General features: G+C 37.5%; 1 protein-coding gene across 1 annotated transcript in view; it reads left to right on the forward strand.

Annotated features, from left to right (window-relative positions):
* The window catches only part of Chd1 (chromodomain helicase DNA binding protein 1), a 67,040-nt gene extending 46,397 nt beyond the window's left edge, over positions 1–20,643 (forward strand). The window contains exons 23-36 of the mRNA XM_021186043.1: positions 1,808–1,984; positions 4,589–4,749; positions 6,450–6,491; positions 7,314–7,444; positions 7,996–8,134; positions 8,306–8,456; positions 10,104–10,226; positions 11,045–11,173; positions 12,091–12,231; positions 14,637–14,815; positions 15,921–16,017; positions 17,017–17,071; positions 18,102–18,312; positions 19,581–20,643. Coding sequence (XP_021041702.1) covers positions 1,808–1,984; positions 4,589–4,749; positions 6,450–6,491; positions 7,314–7,444; positions 7,996–8,134; positions 8,306–8,456; positions 10,104–10,226; positions 11,045–11,173; positions 12,091–12,231; positions 14,637–14,815; positions 15,921–16,017; positions 17,017–17,071; positions 18,102–18,312; positions 19,581–19,926 — 2,082 coding nt within the window. The 3' untranslated portion in view covers positions 19,927–20,643. The remainder of the gene's footprint in view (positions 1–1,807; positions 1,985–4,588; positions 4,750–6,449; positions 6,492–7,313; positions 7,445–7,995; positions 8,135–8,305; positions 8,457–10,103; positions 10,227–11,044; positions 11,174–12,090; positions 12,232–14,636; positions 14,816–15,920; positions 16,018–17,016; positions 17,072–18,101; positions 18,313–19,580) is intronic.
* Positions 20,644–21,635: the final 992 nt, after the last annotated feature.

Consider the following 21,635-nt stretch of genomic DNA (forward strand, 5'->3'; position numbering starts at 1 on the left):
AAACCATCAGCATCTCAAATGACCAAATTGTTTATGGGTAATTAAATTCATTATGTGCAATGGATTTCTGATTTACAGCCAGAATGACTCTTAAAACAAACAGCATGCTCTGCATAGTAAGGCTAATCCATGGATGAGTGTGAACTTTATTCAGATTTCCATGGCTCGCTCAGCTGCTATTTTTAGGTAGTTTTTTTTATTCCTTGGAAATGTTACATATTTGTACAGTATATTTTGATTATACCTGTGTACTGCCACAACTCACATCCCCTGAGTGCACCCTCTCTGCCTCCTTCACAACTTGGATTTTTATTGAGTTAGATTTCAACAAAACTCAATTGAAGAATTATCAAAAATAAGAGCACTCCAGAAAATGAGACAGAGTAAGTAACTGCAATGACACCTGTCCATATCACTGGCTTGCTGAGGTCAGACACAGCATAAGTCACATGATTTCAGGGAGGAAGGTGAGTGAGTAGTGGTTATTTTTTGTTTGTTTTTTTAAAGAAGCAGGTTACTGGGCTAGAGAGATGGCTTAAGCCTTTAAGGCTCAAGCAAACAAACAAAAAAAAAAGACAAACTGGTTCCCCCGCCAGTCTCTGTGGACTGAAGTTCTTAGGGCTCACTCGGCATCTGTTCATTCCATGGCACTCAGTGCACTCTAGGAATGCCAGGGACTTAGAAGTCAGTCACTCCTCTGGAGGATGGAGGGTGGACTTGGAAGGCAATAAAGTGGAAGACAAAATGGAATAAAGATTTCTGAAGCTGTCACTCTGGGCTTGATCTTGCAAATTGTTTTTCCTGTAGTTATGTTGTACTTGATTTGATCGACTGTTGGTTGGGAAGAGGCAAAGAAAATGACAACTCACTAATAACTAGAATATATGCAGGTTATTTGTACACCGGTGAATTAGTGCTCTTAGATGGTTAGCTACCTATTACGGCTACCTCTTCGCTTAGCTTAATTTATTTTTATTTATTTGTCTTTTTTTTTTTTTTTTTTTTTTTTTTTTTTCTTTTGAGGCAAGGACTTAGAGAAAGCTTGCTTGCCTGAAACTTGTTACCTTCCTGATGCAGCCTCGATTACAGATGTGCACTCCCATGCCGGGGCACATTTTAATATTAGAGAATAAACACCTTCAGCCTCTTTGTTTTTATGAACAGTAGGCATTAGTTTTCTTGTTTTCATTATTATGTTTGCATTCAACTATTAGTATTGATAGACAGTCTTAATGAGTGTTGACTGAATATCATCTTAGAACTTTAAATGTATGAAGCTGTCCTCACGAAAGATAAGTGTTTGTCCATCCCTTTACAAGTGGGAAAGAAGGAAGCCAAGGTCTAGAAAGCTAGTTACTTACCTAAGGTTGTCTTCCCGAATCTATCAACTACCCTTGTGCTGTTTTTATCAAAGGGAAGGAGAATTCTTTGGCACTCAGTAGTTCATAGGAAAGGGATTCTTTTAGCATTTTAGTAATATACTTCACAGCTTGGTCATTTTATTAACTACCAGTTTGTCATCTCCCTTGAGTTCTGTTATTAAATAATGCTGAACATAGGTCAGAGAATTGTTGCTTGAGGGAGGAATTGTGGAAGTCAGTTGGTCTGGTCTACTTTGCTCTGATGAAGAAATAACTAGCTAGTTAGCAGGCCTCAGACTTTAGTTCACAGTGGTAGGCTGCTGCTCAGGAAGGCTGGGCTCCATCTCCTAGCTCAGCTCCGTTTTTCCCTTAAAAGAGTAAATTTGTGAATTAGAGTTCAATATTATAGACTATACTTACTCTGTTAAAATTCTGGAATTTATTAGGTTGCCAATTTTTCAAATATGGATGAAGATGACATTGAATTGGAACCTGAAAGAAATTCAAAGAACTGGGAGGAGATCATTCCAGAAGAGCAAAGACGGCGGCTAGAAGAGGAGGAGAGGCAGAAGGAGCTGGAGGAAATTTACATGCTCCCGAGAATGAGAAACTGTGCAAAGCAGGTGATGCCATTTTAGAATGCTGTTACATAGCAGTAGCTCGGAGGAGTTACAGTGAAATGCTCTTCTTGTTTGGTTTATAAATAAGTCATAACTTTCTTTCTCTTAATATCTTTGATAGTTTGCTTTTAAAAAGAGTTGAAAGGCGTTTCCTCCTCTTTTGGTAAATTTATGTAGATCTGGGAATTTTCCTTTATTAAATGATGAGATTATTTTCAGGTAAACTCTTGGTCTCTAGTTTTTGTTGTTGGAAGATTTTAGCTGCTTTCCATTTCTTTTATGAATAAGAACTGTTTCTTCTTGAGTTTGATAGTTTCTTCTGAAGAGTCTGTCTTTTTTTCTCTGTTGAATTTATAGGAATGAGTTTAACTTACTATTTTTATGTCTTGGTGATGCATGCCAATTTATTTCTAATATTGGTAATCCTTTTCTTTGTAACCTTGCCCACTTTGTTCCTGGGATAACAACTCTGAGAGTTAATTATATATGAATAAATGTTTAGTCCAAAAGCTTTGGCGTGTTTCCTGACTAGATTGTAAACGTACTTACCCATTTATTCTGGTTTTTGTCGTCCATGTGACTAGTTACCTCTCCTCAGGTTTATGCAGCTGTCAGTGTTCAGGGGGATTCTCACCCAACTCCACCCCCCATTCCCAATTTCTCTGCTGAAATTCTCACCTATTTTCTTCCTTAGTAGCTCATTGGCCATAGACTTTCATACAGTTCATAAGAGATTCTCTCTACATTTCTTTCTTTTTTTTTTTTTTTTTTTTTTGGTTTTTCGAGACAGGGTTTCTCTGTATAGCCCTGGCGATCCTGGAACTCACTTTGTAGACCAGGCTGGCCTTGAACTCAGAAATCCGCCTGCCTCTGCCTCCCGAGTGCTGGAATTAGAGGCCTGCGCCACCACGCCCGGCTCTCTCTCTACATTTCTTGATTATTCTAAGTAGAGCTTTATTTTTCAAAGAATAAACTTTTTGTTTCATTTCTGTTTTTATGTTTCTATTCTTTAACATTTCTTTTGATTTTGATTTAATTTGTTCTTTTAATTTTTTTGAGATGTGAAATTGAACACTAGGATTAATCTTCTATTACCATCCAGTGCTGAAGTTTTCTTTGGCTTCTTTGATTCATAATTTAATTGGGGATTCTTTTTTCTATTATGTAAAGAAAAACACCCAAGATTTCATGTCTTCTTTCATTAGAATATTGCATTTTAAGATTGTCTTAATTATTGGATTTTTCCTTTTGGGGAGGGAACATTACTACATTTGAAATGAGAAACTTCTTTCTGTCCTTTGCCATTCACCCAAGGGAAAATAATTTATTTTCTTCTGTGAAGTCTTCCCCTGCCCCTCCTCCCCTCCCTGAGTGAAAGGTCTCTCAGGCTTGCTTCCTATCTTGGAAGAGCTAATTTCTATCTTGGCTTAGGCTTGTAGTCCAGAGGCCAGGTTTCCCAGGTCATTCACCTGCTGGTCTTTATTAAATGCCCAGTGTAGGTTTGAGCAGGTTTTCCTGCATGCCTTGACCAGGTGTCCGTGTTCTCATGTTTTTCTAGAAAATGTCTGATCAACTTATTTAGAAAAGCAATAGAGGATATTTAGAAGAAAAATAAACTTAAAGAAAGAAAAAGAATGTATGTCTACGGGTATGCCTGGCAATGCTTCTGTCCCGTGCATTGCTACAGTGTTTAAAATCACCCTCATTTGACAAGTTAGCTTAAATTCATGTTAATTTGGAACTTGTTTTCTTCCCTTGGACAGTGTATTATAAATGTTAATCCTACAACAGGGTCCATTAGCTCCTCAGTATTCTAGCCTGTGGCTTACTCTGTCCAGTTCCTCTTTAGTAAATGTCTGGATTGCTTTGTTTTCCTTTGTGTGAAGAATTTTACTGGACAGTGCAGCTTCACATTTCTGGTCTCAGGAAAATGTCCAGAAGTGACATGTCAGAATCAGCAGAATGGTGACTTTTGATGCTTAGGATAAAATATTGCCAAATAGCCAGTTGCTTAAGTAAGCAGCAGAAATACAAGAATTGTACCTGGTGTCCAGTTTTGTAGCATCAAGTAGTGGCCATTATTGCTCATTTAGTGTTTATCAAGTTGATAGGTTTTCAAAGGAATTACATATATTTCCTTTTTTTTTTAAAGTATAACTGAGTTCATGTAGTTTTATATTTATGCTAGGTTGCCAGTTAGTATCCATTATCATATTTTTACAGGAAGCTGGTATTTGGTTGATTTAGTCATTACATTTTATTTTATTCTCTCTCTCTCTCTCTCTTTTTTTTTTTTTTTTTTTTTTTGGTTTTTTGAGGCAGGGTTTCTCTGTATAGCCCTGGAACTCACTTTGTAGACCAGGTTGGCCTCAAACTCAGAAACCTGCCTGCCTCTGCCTCCCGAGTGCTGGGATTAAAGGCATGTGCCACCACGCCCGGCTTTATTTTATTCTCTATTCAATTAATTAATTTTGGCTTTGGAATGTTTTTTATATGTGGACTAATGTTTTTAAATTTTTAATTGTAGTTCACTGTGTTTGTCTTTGCCTGTAAGATACTAGCTTTCTTTACCCTGTATTTAAGGATATTTTTGTTTCTGTTTTCCAGATAAGTTTCAATGGAAGTGAAGGGAGGCGGAGTAGAAGCAGGAGATACTCAGGATCTGATAGTGATTCAATCTCGGAAAGGAAACGGCCGAAGAAACGCGGCCGACCACGCACTATCCCTCGGGAGAACATTAAAGGATTTAGTGATGCGGAGATTCGGCGGTAAGAGGACATAGACCACTTTCTTAAACTTGGTGTTTTTAGAACATGAAACTAAATGTGAAAACTAGATTGAGAGGTTTTAGAGGGTAAAAATAGATATCTGTGTAGGAGTTGGGGTGTTTTGCTTAGATATTGATTATAACTTTGGAAGAAAGGTGTAACATCTCATGTTTGCACATTATTTATTGTTACACCACTTGTATATTAAAATTATTTTCTCTAATTGTGGTTCAGGACGACCCTTTGAACAATAAAAATACATGTTAGCACAGCTCATGTTACAGCTACATTCCCAGGCATTACTAATTTTGCAGGTGATTAATTTAGGTCTCTATTTTTCTTGTTCAACACTGAGGTGTGTTTTTGAAAGTAGTCATTCATTCCTGGGGCTGGGATGGAGCTCAGCAGTCGAGCTCAGACTTTACTTTACTGTGTAAGATCCTGGGAGCATCCTCAGCACCGCTAAGAAGGCCTCTGGTCTAGGCAAGTAGAAGTGGAAGGCAGCCTGGCCAGGAGGCTGAGCCCGCCTCTTCCCAGAGCACCCAGAGTGCACAAGTCTCCCTCCGAGGGAGAGAACAGCTTAGCTGGGCAGTAGCTTCACCTGTAAAGTTTGATAAAAGCTTGTGCATTTTTATGTTTTAGAAGTTTGTTTCTTTCAAGTTATTTTTAACTCTTTTCCTTTAAATCATAGACCTGACAAAGCCCTTCCTCATTGTTCCTACAAGAAAACTAAGTGCATTGTTAGTTTTCATTAAGGGAACCTTTATGGCCATCTGATTTGCTGGACTTTCTGTCTTTAGTTGAAGAAGCATTTCATCTTCTACTTTCTGGATATTTTCCCTCATCCATCAACCACTTGAGTTGCTTTGTTGTGACGAAAGTTTTTGTTTACTATTGTTGGTATAAGTCATCCGAATTAAACCCATCAAGTGAATCTTGGTCAGCTTTAGGATGCGATGAGGTGTGATGGTTGATAATCATTTTGGAGACAATTCCTCTTGTGGTAGCTTTGAACATTTTTTTTTGTCTTATAAAAATAATAAAGTAATTTCTAAAATAAAAATTAGCTTCTATTGTTTTATTTATATTAATATCCTAGCTTCTTGGGTGATTCAGTGTTATGTTTGGTGTAACTTAATGCCCTAACAATTTATAGCTTAGTTTCTTCTTTTCTTAAATCAGGGAACAATACCTTAAATTAAGTTTTTTGTTTGTTTGATTTGGTTTTGTTATTTTGACATAGGGTCTCATGTAGCTCAGGTGTGTCCTGGAACTCCTGATCCCCTTGCCTCCACCTCCCAAGTGCTAGAATATAGACTTTCACCACTATGCCTGACTTCAAGTGTCTTCTTATTTTTATATGCGTTATGAATGCAGAGTGGGGTGTGTGTGTGTGTGTGTGTGTGTGTGTGCACATGCACCTGTCTGTCTATGTCTGTGATTATTGTTTTTGTTTTTTACAATGTTGGAAATCAAATCCAGGGCCTTTTTTGTGCATTCTTGGCTGTTTATCACTGAGCTACATCCTGTGTACTTAAATATTAAAAACAAACAGTATATATGTAAAGGTGTGTGTATGTATATATATGCATATTTGTGTATATATATACATATATATATATACATATATGAGAAATATATAATACATATAAAATTATCTGTATAAAACATGTTTGAACCAAAAATTTATTTTCTGTTAGGTTTATCAAGAGCTATAAGAAATTTGGTGGCCCTCTGGAGAGGTAAATACATTTGTTAATTCTCATATAGTTAGTTATAAAATGTGTAATGTATTGTTATGATTATGTAGTTACCAGTCAGTTTAGCTGCTTGATTGAATTTGCTTTAATAAGTATTTTTAAAAATCGGTAAAAACCTAATTGCTGATTGATTATTAAAAATGTATGATTTGAGTCTCTAGAATTTTCTTATCTTTAAATGTCAGCAAAATACTCCTTAAATTGCATTTTGATAGCTGTAATGTATTTTCAGTCTTTATCTTTTTTTCATTAACTACTTAAGAAAGAGTACAGATTTTCTGTCTACAGAGGGACTAAGTTACTAGCATAATGTCTGACTTTTTTTTATCTTTTGTAGTAGTAATGTCACCAATGCAGGGCAGCAAAGACTCATTTCTTTCTCATTAAAATTTACAATATAAAGATACATTCTTCTGTATTTTGAGCTAGATTGCTTAAAATGCAATGATATTTGTGTGATTATTTTAGATGCTAGAAATAACTATAAATGTTAATCTTGGTAGGTTCTATGGTAATACAAATTTAGGACATTTTTATTTATAATTGTCATAAAAATTATGTCACTCTTTTTCAATCAGATTGGAACAGATTTTTAGTAGTTGGTATATATAATCTCCAGGAGCCTACCATTTGACTGTAATAAAATCTTTACCATTATTAATGCTCATGAGTGTGAGATGAATTGATTCTCTGCCGAGTTGTCCTAGATATATGAATTAGAATTTACAAGATAGACAAGAGTGTTTTTGTATTGTATCACTTCATTTAACATGTTTAACTGAAAGCCATATTGTTTTATTACAGGTTAGATGCAATTGCTCGAGATGCTGAATTGGTTGATAAGTCAGAAACAGATCTCAGAAGACTAGGAGAACTGGTGCATAATGGTTGTGTTAAAGCTTTAAAAGACAGTTCTTCAGGAACAGAGCGAGCAGGTAAATACCTCCAGTTAGCCTGCTTTGTCACTCTGAAAGATGCTAGCCATTCTGAATAATGGCCATGCAGAGAGCAGAGCTGCAGTTAGGTAATGAGTCTGTTCGTTAGTGTGCCTGCTGTGTTCTGCATAGGCCACAGCTTAGGCATTACTGTTATGCTGTCCTTTGAGGACATGACTGGATGGACAGAACTTGTGTATGCGTGCACAGTTATTTCCTCATTCATCTAATGAGGAAAAATGCGTACATAAGATTTAACAATCTGATGATGCACTGAAGAAATCACTGAAATTCCCATCTAGGGGGTACTGGCGTCAAGTCTACCTCCTGTACCTACCAAAACAGTCATGGAGGGACTCTGAATTCACATCTTCTGATTTAGTTAGTAGTATGTATAGAGAAATTTAAGATTTTATTTTTAGGTTTTTTTTAAAAAAAGTAATACACATTGACATAAGTAATAACATGCTGCTTTGTGTTTTGTAGAATCATATATGAATGTATAGATATATGTGTTATGTTTTTCTGTATTATTGTTTAAAAAAATCAAGGTGGCAGACTTGGAAAAGTGAAGGGGCCAACATTCCGCATCTCTGGAGTCCAAGTGAATGCCAAGCTGGTCATTGCCCATGAGGATGAGCTGATCCCTCTGCATAAGTCCATCCCTTCGGACCCGGAGGAGAGGAAGCAGTGAGTACCCACTGGGCTCACTCTGGGGCAGGGTAGGGCTCTGTGCTGAACATGTACAGCACGGTTATGACACTGACTGTTTGTGAATAAAGAAGTTTTAGTTACTACAATTGTAAAAAATTATATTTTTGATCATTATTAACGTGAAGTAACTACTGTCTTTAATGCTAGGTATACAATCCCCTGCCATACAAAGGCTGCTCACTTTGATATAGACTGGGGCAAAGAAGATGATTCTAATTTGTTAATTGGTATCTATGAGTATGGCTATGGAAGCTGGGAAATGATTAAAATGGATCCAGACCTCAGTTTAACACACAAGGTACTCATGTTTTCTTGACTCTGTTAATATCGGCTGTGAGCTCCTTTAATTGTTATAAATTACTTTGAAGATAAGATTAACTAAGAATAAGGAAATAAAGACTCTAATTCTGTGATTTATGGTTTATAGCTTGGGTCTTATGAAGTAATTTAATTTAAATAATCTCATGATTTTGCTTTATTTCTGAAATATATTTTGTTATTACGACAGGTATCAATTATTTGCATAAAACTTTTCCATTATTAAAGTAAACAAAAAGGAAACTTAAATTTCTTAGAACACCTTTCTTAGAAATTTATAATCTTAAGTAATGTCTCATTGGTTGGAACTCTTGATCCTCCTGACATGGGCTTACCATGCCCTGGCAAATCAGATATTTTCAGAAAATATCAACTAATGTTACAAAATTGGGTGACTTTATTTTGTTGCTCTGAGAGCCAGCCAGCCAGCCTGCCTGCCTGCCTCCCTTCCTCCCTTCCCCCCCCTTTCTTTCGTTCTTTTGTTCTTTAGTTCTTGCATAAAATGTAAACCTTGAAAGCATTTCTTTGTGTGATCTTTTCCCTGCTTACGGTTTTGTGTTTGGATGGGCAGCTGGTTATGTTTGTGGAGGCCAGAAGACGGCACTGGGTGTCATTCTTAGGAAGTCTGTCTATCTCTTTCAAGATAGAGTGTTTTATTGTTTGAGAAGTTTACCATTAGATGAGACTGGCTGGCCAGATAGCCCCCGTGTCCTCCTGCCTCCTCTAGAGTGTTCATGGGACACTTATAGAATGAGAGGTCTTGTTGCCTTGGTGTGTGTGTGTGTGTGTGTGTGTGTGTGTTTTGAGGCTGTGTGTTGTGTATCCCTGTGTATTTTGACATGTCTCACTAGCCTGTTCACCCAGGTTGGTTTAGGCTTGTGATTTCTAGTGTTGGTTGTTACAATTGGCTACTCTAAGAGATTTCTTTTATAGGATTTATTTTCAAGAGACAGACATGCTGGCAAACACTGGTAATCCTACTTAGTACTTGGAGACAAGAGAATTGGCACAAGTTTGAGGCCAGCCAGGGGTAAACATAAGCAGTGAGACTGGATCACAGTAAAGAAGAGGAAAATGGCAGGAAGTGGTGGCACACACCTTTACTTCTAGCAGGTGGGAGGCAGAAGCAGGGGGGTCTCTGAGTTGGAGGCCAGACTAGTCTACAGAAGGATTCCAGGACAGCCAGGCCACACAGTGAATAAGCAAGCAAGCAACAAGAAAAAGAAACAAACAAAGAAAAAAAACAGATGAGAAGAATGAGTTTGCTTCCAAGGAAATTAAAGCTGTTTAATGGCATCTGATATTCTCTTCTGGTATTCATGAGGACAGTGTACTCATACACACACACATACACACACATACACACACATACACACACACACATATATGCACGCATACAAATAAAACCCTATCTTTAAATAAAACTATTTTGTGACTGCACATAGTACTGTTGTTGCTACCCAGCTTGCTTCTCTCTTGTAGTTAATGACATAGCCTATTCTTCCAACAATATTAGGAATATTAAAAACTTTAATGTGAACTAATGCATATTTATTATGTTGCATTTTTCACCAGTACAATTTTCATGTTATTTACAAAAGACAGCCTCCATGCATTGCTCTTTCAGATTCTTCCAGATGATCCTGATAAAAAACCACAAGCAAAACAGTTACAGACCCGTGCAGACTACCTCATCAAACTACTTAGCAGAGACCTCGCAAAAAGAGAGGCTCAGAGACTTGGTGGTGCAGTAAGTTCCATGTTCATGTTCGGAAGCAGTCCACTCTTCTGGACTCTTTGACTACTTATCTATAGTCACTGCAAGAACTGCATTGTGCTTTAATTTACTGTTTTTACCTAGCTATGACTGTAGAGAGAGGCCAGACGCATATAGCTTATTATTCAAAGTATTATAAAATTTAATATATCATTTTAAGGATCATGGACTTTATGAAGCACTTCAAAAAAAGATTATTAAGATGACACGTGAAAAAAGACATTGTAAAAACTTGTTTTTATTGTATGGGTAAGAATATTTTTCTTGCATGTATGTCTATACCACGTGTTTTGCCTGGTGTCCATGGAATCTAGAGAGGGTATCAAATTCCTGGAACTGGAGTTAATATGTGGTTGTAAGCTACTGTGTGGCTTCTGTCCTTTTAAGAGCAGCAAATGCTCTCAGCTGCTGACCTATTGCTGCAGGCCCAAGAGGAATTCCTCACTCCCCAAATCTTTTCAAACCTTTACACGTTTGCCTGTGAACATGATGCCAACAACTACCTGTACTGTATTAAAACTATTTCTATCACTTTGTTGTTGTCACTGAATCTAGTTGTCGGTGATAGAAATAAATATCTGGGAGTGAAAACTTGATTTCTATTCCTTTCTGAAGGAATAATGACAGTGGTCAGTGCTTTTGACATTGTTGTATTTGATATAATAAATTATGACTCCTCTGTTGACCCCAAACTTGGTGTAGCTCATTACCAACTGACTCAGATTCATAGCCATGATGTTTTTAAAACAGGAAATCAGTGAAATTGATTAAATGCAAATAATTACTTTTAGGGAGGTTCAAAGCGGAGAAAAACGAGAGCTAAAAAGAGTAAGGCAGTGAAATCCATCAGAGTGAAAGAGGAGATAAAGAGCGACTCGTCGCCCCTGCCTTCAGAGAAGTCTGACGAGGATGATGATAAAGTACGTAGCCTTGCAGAGCACCAGCTCTTAATGTGAAAAGGGAAGCTGAACCTTAGAAATGGAACTTTTCTGGGTTTTGGTGGTTGTAATGTAGACTTATTTCTAGATCATAACTATGCAATAGATACATATATGAGACGGATCAGTGGTCCATTTTTTCAAACTCTTGCTAACTAGATGAGCCATTTTTTAAAAATTTTATTATGAAATTTGAATTAGACTGGTTCACTTTAGAGAGAAGTAAATATTACATGTGTCATTATTAAATGGATTCCAAGTTACATCTTTCAGAACCTACATGCATGCAAAAAAATTTACTTGAAAGTTAAAAAATAAATGAAGGATAAGAAAGATAGTAAATAAAGAAGAAAAAAAAAAAACAGGATGGAGAGATGGCTAAGAGTAGGGGCACAGGCTGCTCTTCTAGACATTTTGAGTTCAATTCCTAGCTACCACATGGTGGCTCACAACCATTATAATAAGATCTGGTGTCTTCTTCTGGTGTGTAGGCATACATTTAGGTAGAACATTGTATATATAGTAAATAAACAAATCTTGAAAGGAAAAGAAAAACAAAAGAAGCTATGTAGTGACTGAGTTCTTTAGAAGTTTTTGTGGGCATATAATTGAAGGGAGGAATTGGTTTGCGCACTCTTTTAATGCCTTACAGGATAATATTACAAAGCAAACATTCTTTGTCATTGTTTAACAAAGTAGCAAGGAAGTTTTATTTAAAAACCTAGCAACAGTAAAGGTGGGTCATGTTTGAGGGTCAGGAGAGATCTCTGAGGGAAGTTAGGAGAAAATGAAGTATGGCTGTTAACTGAGAATAAGTACTTGCAAAATAAAGCATGAGTGGTTGCTGTAAAGAGTAAAAATGTTGTGTTTATGGTTGGGCTTTTGTTTCTTCTTCCCAGCTGAATGACTCCAAGCCTGAAAGTAAAGACCGATCCAAAAAGTCTGTGGTGTCCGATGCTCCCGTCCATATCACTGCAGGTGGAGAGCCAGTTCCCATAGCTGAAGAGTCTGAAGAGCTGGATCAGAAGACATTCAGTATTGTAAGTGCTGGAGCTCCTGATTAGACTGAAGTAGAGGGCGGGCTTCCAACAACTCACACGACTTTTATATTCAGGATGTTTAACTTTTCAGTTCCTTATCCAGTATTTAGAATATTTGAGTGCTGATGTGCAAAGGTTATTCTCCCTAAATTCAGCCATTACTGTGATCAATAAAATCCACTTAAAAAGGAAAGCAAGTTGAAGTCATGGAGAACCAGGCCTAGTGATAAACAAGGCGTGACGTTTCTAAGTTTAAGAATAAGAAATGTGTTGTTACAGATTGCTAATGAAGGAAATAGCATAAATACACAAATGGGTTGTCTCACTGTGTGCCAGTGCGCACCTTAGTTGTGTGGCTCCCCATAAGAGATTTCTATAACCTGAGTGCTGTATGCATTGAAACTACGAGCTTGTTTTAGTTGTTTGTTGTTAGTCGAATCTAGACCTGAATTTAGTTTAAATCACTTTTGTTACTGTTAACCAAGTAAAACACTTGCAAAAGATGTTCTCACGTAAGAAGCTGCTTCGTCCGTGTCCACAGCTCCTGCTTTGTCCATCTTGTCTTTTGTATTTAGATTTAAGAGTAGAAATGTATAAGGTAAGCGTGTGCTTGCTGTCTGGTTCCCAGAAGTGCGCTCATACAGGTTCAGTTGTGTTTTTCCAATGCTGTCTTTAAATAGACTGGTTCCCGCTAGCTTCTGTAGACTTGCATCTTGTATGCCCAGGAGCGTGTGCCCTGTGTTATGTCTCTTTGCAGTTATGACCTCCCTCATTCCTTTCCTCTTTCTTCTGGATGACTTTGTGACCTAGACCTTAATCTAGCTTCCTTGTCCATTCTCTCTCTCTCTCTCTCTCTCTCTCTCTCTCTCTCTCCCCCCCCCCTTCCTCTCTCCTTCCCTCTCCCCTTCCATTTATCTATCTATCTGTCTGTCTGTCTATCTGTCTATCTATTTATATATATTCTTTCATTTATTTATTGTTCTTGGACGGGTGCTGGCACTGTTGAGGTTTGAGATGAGAACATTAAATGCACTTCTTCCCTGTCCCATGTGCCTGTCTACAGAATCAGTGGAGATCAGTTCTCAAGCTTGTGTGACTTCCTTAGGTATCTTCTTTAGCCTTCTCATTTTCATGTAACTGTTAGAATAGAACATTACCTACTATGGCCAATGCATGTATGAATTTCTTTGTTGTTTTATACATCCTAGAGGAAAAAGAATGGCGTAACTTTAAGCATACATTCTTGAGCTAGACATTCTGAGCTTCAGTATGTCATAGCTACTGCATCACTAAGTCATAGCTGCCTGTGTCTTGTCTTCGAGGCTCGCACTGCTCTGGCCTTCCCCATCCTAAACCATGTTCTTTACATATGGAACTTTGTACCCCAAACAGCACTCACAGGAGTTAGAATGTTTAGGATGGTGAAGTCACTTTCATAATCTCTTTCAGGATTAAAAATGCCTCTCAGACTTGTAAGCAGATTCTGTTTGGTTAACTCCTCTCACATGGTTCCAGCCATGGTAGCGTTTGTTTTGGTTTAAATTTGTCAAAACAAACTCTTCAAGAATCTTTACAAACATCACTTTTCACTAAAATTCTAATTAGATAGAAGGCTCCCTGTTTTCAGCTTTCAATAATCTTAGTTACCACTACTGTCTTTCTTACCACTTGTCTTATCAGTCTTGATTCCATAATCATTTGTTTTGTTTGCTTCTCCATTTTCTAGGCTTTTCATAACCCTAAGAAAAAAATATATACTTTGTATATGTTTGTTTTGTCTTTTTGAATTTAATAATTTAATTTATTGTGTGTATGTCTATGCTGTGTGTGTGTCAGTGCAGACACCCGCAGTAGGGAATATGCATATGGAAGCCAGGGGTGAGCTTTTGAGACTTAGTAGGTCTCATACCGCTGTAGGTTCTGGGAATCAGATCAACAAGTGCCAATGGCATCTGGCGAGCCCACTTGGGTTTTTGAGGCATGGTCCCACCTGTTGCCCAGCTTGACCTTGAACTCTTTCTCCTGCCTTACCTTCTGAAGTGCTGGGATTATAGTTTTGAATCACCATATCTGGCTTACAACACTTTCAGCAATATAAACTGTCAAACCAATAGTTGGCAGAGGGCAACTAGAATATAGCTATAGTTGAAGAGGGAATGGAAGGTTCCCTCACATAGCCCCAGATATCCCCCCCGCCCCCTTTGTCCAGTGTGGTAGGCTTGTAAAGTACTTTATCTTGTTTCTTTTTTGAGAAAGTCTGTTATGTAGCTCAACCTAGAACTTCTGACCCCCTGTCTTTGCCTCATAAGTTCTCAGATGTGTAGCTGCTTATTTTGGAACTAGACAGTACATAAGTCAGAATTTACCTTGAGTTTTTAAATACATGTATTTTTGTCCTTTTCAAGTGTAAAGAAAGAATGAGACCGGTGAAAGCAGCTTTGAAACAACTTGACAGGCCTGAGAAAGGCCTTTCAGAAAGAGAGCAGCTGGAACACACTAGACAGTGCTTAATCAAGATCGGAGACCATATCACTGAATGCTTGAAGGAATATTCCAATCCTGAACAAATTAAGCAGTGGAGGAAGTAAGTGCCCGCTTTGAGGAGATGTTGAAGTCATAATTTTAAGCATTACTGTGTTTCTTGGTTTATTTTTCCACTTCCAATTTTGAGGTGAAAAACCATGTTTTTAAAATTCATTTATAAATTTTAAATTTGTTTATACTATAACCAGCACACAGGTAGTGTATGTAGTAGCATGGTGTACTCAAGAAGACTGATCGACATCCCAGGTGGACTTTGGGTTATGTTGGAAGTAAGATTTCATTGCACAGTAATGGTGTTACATGCAGTTTAAAAGTGTAGAGGCTGTTTATTTCTGGAATTGTCAATTTAATATTTTCAGGCTCTTGGTAAGTAAACCTGCAGAAAGAGGAACCATTGGTTCTGGGAATCATTACTAGAATTTAATGCTTTTCCTTAGTGTAAATAGAATTGGCCCTTCCTAAGATTTTTGTTTTTTGTTTTTTGTTTTCCTTAAATTTATGATGGTCTCAAAGGCACGGGCCCCCTGCCTGTAAAGCAGAGACTTAACAGTGCACTTCAGTGAGAACACGGCCAGAGTCTCCATCTTCACAGTCAAGGTCTAAAGTTGATTTTGCCCTCAGTGGCTTCCACATGTGTTTTAAACTGTTACCCTTGGTAAAATTAGGAAAGTAAAGACAGTGTGGTAAATTATTCTTTAGCTATTTTAAACAGTCCCATTAATTTTTCGGGTTTTTTTTTTTTTAGTGAAGAGATTTGAAAGTCTGGCAATGCTTATAAAATAAAGATTTTTGAGGGTCACTTTTAATTGTACATTAGTTGCTGGTTTTGAAAACCTTGTAATTAGTATTTAGATTTTTATGTTTGCAGAGAGGCATGTCTGCTTTCCTGTTTCCTAGATAGTAGGAGCATCTTGCTGACATTTCTTAGTGACTAATATGTAGAGATGTTGTTTTAGATTTTGTCACTAGGAAAAGAGAAATGGTGTGCTTGGAAGAAGAGATGCTCCAACAATTAATTTCTTTAATATAGATTTTGGTTCATAAAGAGATATGACTCTGTTTAGTGTATAAAAAAGGGTTATAAGAAGTTCTATGATGAGGCTAAATATTTATTACCAGACTAATTTACCATTTTTTTTTCCTAGAAACCTGTGGATTTTTGTATCTAAGTTTACTGAGTTTGATGCAAGGAAATTACATAAATTATATAAGCATGCTATTAAAAAACGACAAGAATCTCAGGTAATTGGTATATAATTTTTTATTCTTTATATCATTAACACCATACATATTCTTTATTATTTAGAAATAAATGGAGAATTTAGTTAATAAAATAGAGGTAATGAATAAATTAAACCAAATACCATTGGAGTTAATACCATAAACTAATAGTCCAAAGCCTAAATCAATGGGCAAGAAAGCAGGATATTATATTGGTCTCATGGATAATAATTATGAAAGGAACATGATATTCACATGAAAAGAGAAGTTGTTTGACATTACCTTAAGTAATCACAACAAACCAGAACACGAAGGCGTCGGCTACAGTGCAGAGAAACATGTCCCAGCTCTGATGGTGTCACCAATAGTATAGGGTTCGAATATAGCCATGGGAACAATTCAGACAAACTGCATTAGAGGGATTCTCAATAAAAGTACTGAGTAAGACTCATAAAAATGAGCCGGGCGTGGTGGCGCACGCCTTTAATCCCAGTACTCGGGAGGCAGAGGCAGGTGGATTTCTGAGTTCGAGCCCAGCCTGGTCTACAGAGTGAGGTCCAGGACAGCCAGGGCTACACAAAGAAACCCTGTCTCAAAAAACCAAAAAAAAGTTATCAAAGGAAAGACTGCCACAGAGACATAATGGCTAGCTGACATGAAGGCTTTAGACTGGCTTCTAGGGACATAGGAGAGATCTGATTGGAACATGATTGAGCTGATAGTGTATTGGGTATGATTTCACATTGGTGGGTGGCTGATGAGCATATGAGACCGGCACATGGTTTTCATCATCTTCTTTGCCAAGTCTAAAATTAATTCAAAGTCAGTTTTTAAAAACATGGAGGAAATTGTTTTGTTTAAAGATACCTGTATATTTTATATTAATATATGCTTGGTATTTGAAGATCTTAATTCAACATCAGGATTTTCTTAAGCCCCCCTCCACCCCCCATTCTATCAGAGTAGTTTAGGCTACTTAAATTACTTAAACATGTCTAATATTTGCACATTTTATTTTAGCAAAACAGTGACCAGAATAGCAATGTTGCTACCACTCATGTGATTAGGAATCCAGGTAAACCTTTAAGAAGTTTTTTCTTTCTTTTCCTTTCATTTCTTTTTTCCCGATGGTGTGCGTTGGCTTCATTTTTGTAGATTTAGTTTTTGTGTGCAAGTAAGGGTATGTATGTGGGTATATGTGCCTGTGTGAGAGCACAGAGGCTGGCGAGGGGTGTGAATGCCCTTCATATCCTTTTCTACATGTTACTTCGAACTTGAGGCCCATCGGTTTTCAGTCTGCACTCTATCTAGCAAGTGTTAGAGATTCTCTATTCTTTGCTTCCTTGGAGCTTGCTCAGGTTTGTTATGTGGATGCTGGGATCTGAGCTCAGGAACTCATGATTGTACAATAAACACATTTGTTCTGTAAGATGTATAGCTCCCTAGCCCCCATTTCTTTTGTTTCTTAAATTAATTTTTTAAAAGTTATTCTTGTTCAAAGTACTTTTATGTTGAGAAACTACTATTAACTGAAAGAGAATCAGGTCATTTTCTTCCCTCTAATCTGTCTGTACTTTAGGGGTGTGTGTGTGCGTATGCACACGCACATAAATAGAACCCGAGTCTTGTTTCTTTGTTTACATGTGGTTTGGCTTATCCCTGGGAGAGGCTAAAAGTTCTCAGTCAAGAAGGCATTAGTTTGCCTATAGTTCTCTGTTGAGGGCTAGGACCCTGTAAAATTTCCCCTTCCATATTAATATGTCCATTGATAACACCATTGCTCTGGTCTTAGTGTGGCAGTAATTTCTAGGAGAGACAGACTTCCTAGTCCTTTGGCTTTCCCACCTCCGTCTCTGCAGTGTTCTCTCAGTCACAGACACAGGAGCTGTGACATGGATCTGTCCTTGGAGCTGAGCTTCTCAGGGTCCAGTTGGAGTTTTCTGTGATGGCCTCTACTTGCTATAAAGAAGCTTTGATGAGGGATGGTACCTACACTCACCTGCAAAACCCTTTAAACCCTGCTTTTATGTTTGAGAATTGATTTTGTTTGAGTTACTGTTATTTAAGTATTTGTATTAATGAAGTTTCACTTATTTATCTAATAGATATGGAAAGGTTAAAAGAGAATACAAATCATGATGACAGTAGCAGGGACAGCTATTCTTCTGACAGACACTTATCTCAGTACCATGATCATCACAAGGAGCGCCATCAGGGAGATTCTTATAAAAAGAGTGACTCTCGGAAGAGACCCTACTCGTCATTTAGCAATGGCAAAGACCACCGCGAGTGGGACCACTACAGGCAGGACAGCAGGTAAGCGGGAGAGCGGCGGCGTTGACATTGACCTCCTTGTCACCTTTCTCTTTTTAAGTACATTTCCTGCATCTGGGATAGACCTATACCATCTTCATGAGAATAGATCAAGCATTTATTATTTTATTTATCAATCAATAAAAAAGATAGTGCTTTTCATGTTAATGTTTATAACTTTTTCTCCAAAATGTTTTTGAAGTATTAAATTGACATCAGAATATGCAATGAGCTTTTAAAGTTTTGTCATTTTAAATAGTGCAGTTTGTTGGTGGAAGTACAGGCTTTTTATGGAGAGAGAATTCTGCATTGGATACTGAAATTCTTAGGAGGCAGAACCTATATTAAGTCAAAATACATTTTATTCCTTTATTGTTTAAAGAGTTTCCTTGCTAATTTGAAACCATTGCTACAATTAAACTCAGACAACTGAGAAGTAAAAGTCAGAAATAAATGGAGGGCCTGCGGGTGCCGCTCTGAGTGTGCTCGCTCACCCGAGTGGAGAAGTCCCATGGGGCTCTGCGGTTCAGTGGTGCTCACAGCCATCGCTGTATACGCACTCATTATAGAAAGGCTTTATGTTAGAGATGGTGTAAACAGAAAAGCTATATCTGTAACTACATATACCAGTAATTTCACGAGAAAGTATTTGTGACAAGAATCTTTGTCTAATCGGAGCATTTTATTTGAAAAGGCAAATATGTAGAGACTTCTTGTTCAGCTGCCAGATTGTATTATGGGACGGATTTCTTGATGTGTGTGTGTTGACTACTTGAATGAAAAACATACTTGAATGAAATACATAACTACTTGAATGAAAAAATGTTTGACATCGCCAACTACTGAGAAGTTTCTTTTGATGAGTTTTCAGACTACATTCTGGCCTTCTAGGTTTTGTTCCTAGAGGTTTGTAAGGGGCTTCAGTTTGCAGAGGAAACTGCATAGCTGTGGTTATTTCTGTGCATCTCACACTGAGCTGCACTGATACACGAGATTGCAACGTGAAGTACAGATGCTCTCAGGGAGCTTTGCGTGCCTCTCTCCCGACTTGTGAACCAGAATTTGTATAGAGATTTCTGGTGATTTCAGCGGCTGTATGAGGTGGCTCTGTGTTGCATAGAAAAGTGGTTCTAAGCTACTTTCATGAAATCCTGTGAGCTTCTGCATGATTAAAATACATTTAAAGTATCTATACTTTTCTGTATGTATGGTTTTATTTGGGAATTTTAACTTACTAATTTGACTAAGAGTCTAAACTTCTCTTTCATTAGGTACTATAGTGACCGAGAGAAACACAGAAAACTGGATGACCACAGGAGTCGAGAGCACAGGCCAAGTTTGGAAGGAGGCTTAAAGGACAGGTGTCACTCTGACCACCGATCTCACTCGGACCATCGAATGCACTCAGACCATCGCTCAAGCTCCGAGCACACACATCATAAATCCTCCAGGGATTATCGGTATCTCTCAGATTGGCAGTTGGACCACCGAGCTGCCAGCAGTGGCCCTAGGTCACCTTTAGATCAGAGGTCTCCATATGGCTCCAGGTCCCCATTTGAACATTCAGCTGAACACAGAAGTACGCCTGAACACACCTGGAGTAGTCGGAAGACATAACAAATGAGTTTGTCTTCCCGGACTTTGTTTTAGCCATAGATCATAAACCAACACAGTAATTGCCTTACATGACTTGAAAGATTCAAACAGCTCTTCTGTCAGTAGCAGTATTGTTACTTCTCTCCAGGACGCAAGGTCTATTATCCCAACAGAAGAGAAAATATTTTTATATTTAAGGATTATGCTGCACTGTACTGCGATACTGCAGTACCTTTTTTTCTTTTTTTAAAGAAATGGAAATGTTTACTATACCAGGGACCTCAGCACTGCCCTCCCGTGTAGGCTGTATAAAACTGTTTTTACGTCAGTGATTTTAGACTGACTCCATTTAAATTATGTTTGTATATGAACTTTACTCTGACCTGTGATCATGTTTCAGGAAGGAATAAAAGAGAGGTCTTTTCTTAATAAAGAAAAATCACTCAAGGACTTTGTTCACTTTCCAAAGCTACTTGTTTACATTGTACACTGCGACCACCTTGCCGCTCCCATCACAAGCTTGAATATTTAAATCCTGTACTTAAGTTTGTAATATAGCCGGGAATTTCCTGTCTGTGATTATTATTATGCCTTTTTACAGAAGAGATGGCTGTAAATTATTGTAAATGGATTAAATGAGCTTCCCTGCCCTGCCCTTCTCAGGCTTCTTTTGACTGTTCCTTTCCCTACCAACTCAGGCCTTCTTATTAAAAAAATCAGTGTAATAACACTTTTTAATGATTTGTCTTGATGGAATCATTGTTTAGAATGTAAAAATGGGGAAAGGGGCCACTTATTTCTTTTAGTCCTTTTTATATTGAATATTTTTATTAGATACATGTTTTGCCCCTCCTTTTTAAAGTCAATATTGTGTTTGTAGTTTTACAGAAGAAGTGGCGAGGGCTACATGTGAGACGTAAACTTGATGCTCTGGGAGAGTTCCCAGATGCATTTGGTTTAAAGGGTAGGTGTATGAACACTTAAAAATCCAAAACGGCCAAACGTTCTTGTAAATGCATTTGTTTTCCCTTTCATGTGGGCAATAATGTCAAATGTGCTATGCAGCCAGGCTAACATTTGAGGCGACCTTGATTGGCTCTAATATAAAAACTGTTACAGTACACACTGATTGTATATAAAAACCTTATATATGACAAATTAAATTTTAAGAAAAAGGATATGTGGGCTCCTGTAGTTTTCTGCTGCATTCTTGTTTCCTCAAGCATTTAATCTTTGCTTTAAGTAACAGCTGCCAGAAAGAAAGGTATTTTGGTCAACAACTGAGAACTGTTAATATGTAATCCTAAAACTACGTCTGTATAGATGAATCAGTCTTCTATGAAGTAAAACAGATTCTAGCAGTCTCGGCTTCCTGTAGACATTCCTCTAGAATGCCTTACTCTTCACCTCGTTTCTCCTTATATTCAGTGGGAATTTTGGATGTATGTTGTGTAACCATTAATGACCTTTACTCCTGGTCATGTCTCCATGGAGTAGCTGTGGGGCTACCTAAAGTTAGTCTGTGGCTTTGTATTTTCATATCTTCCTTTTACATGGATAAATATAAAATTTATGCTGTGTATACAAACAAACTTTTTTTTTTTTTTTAAAGCAGTTTCATCTTTGGCCTAAAGTTATCCTGAAGCAAACAATGTATTTTTATTTTTGATATATGAGGTAATGTGTTGGGGAGTAACTCAACTTTTAAACGTCTAGTTATAATTAAAGAT

Source organism: Mus caroli, chromosome 17 (genome assembly GCF_900094665.2).
Source record: "Mus caroli chromosome 17, CAROLI_EIJ_v1.1, whole genome shotgun sequence".
Taxonomy (NCBI): Eukaryota; Metazoa; Chordata; class Mammalia; order Rodentia; family Muridae; genus Mus; species Mus caroli.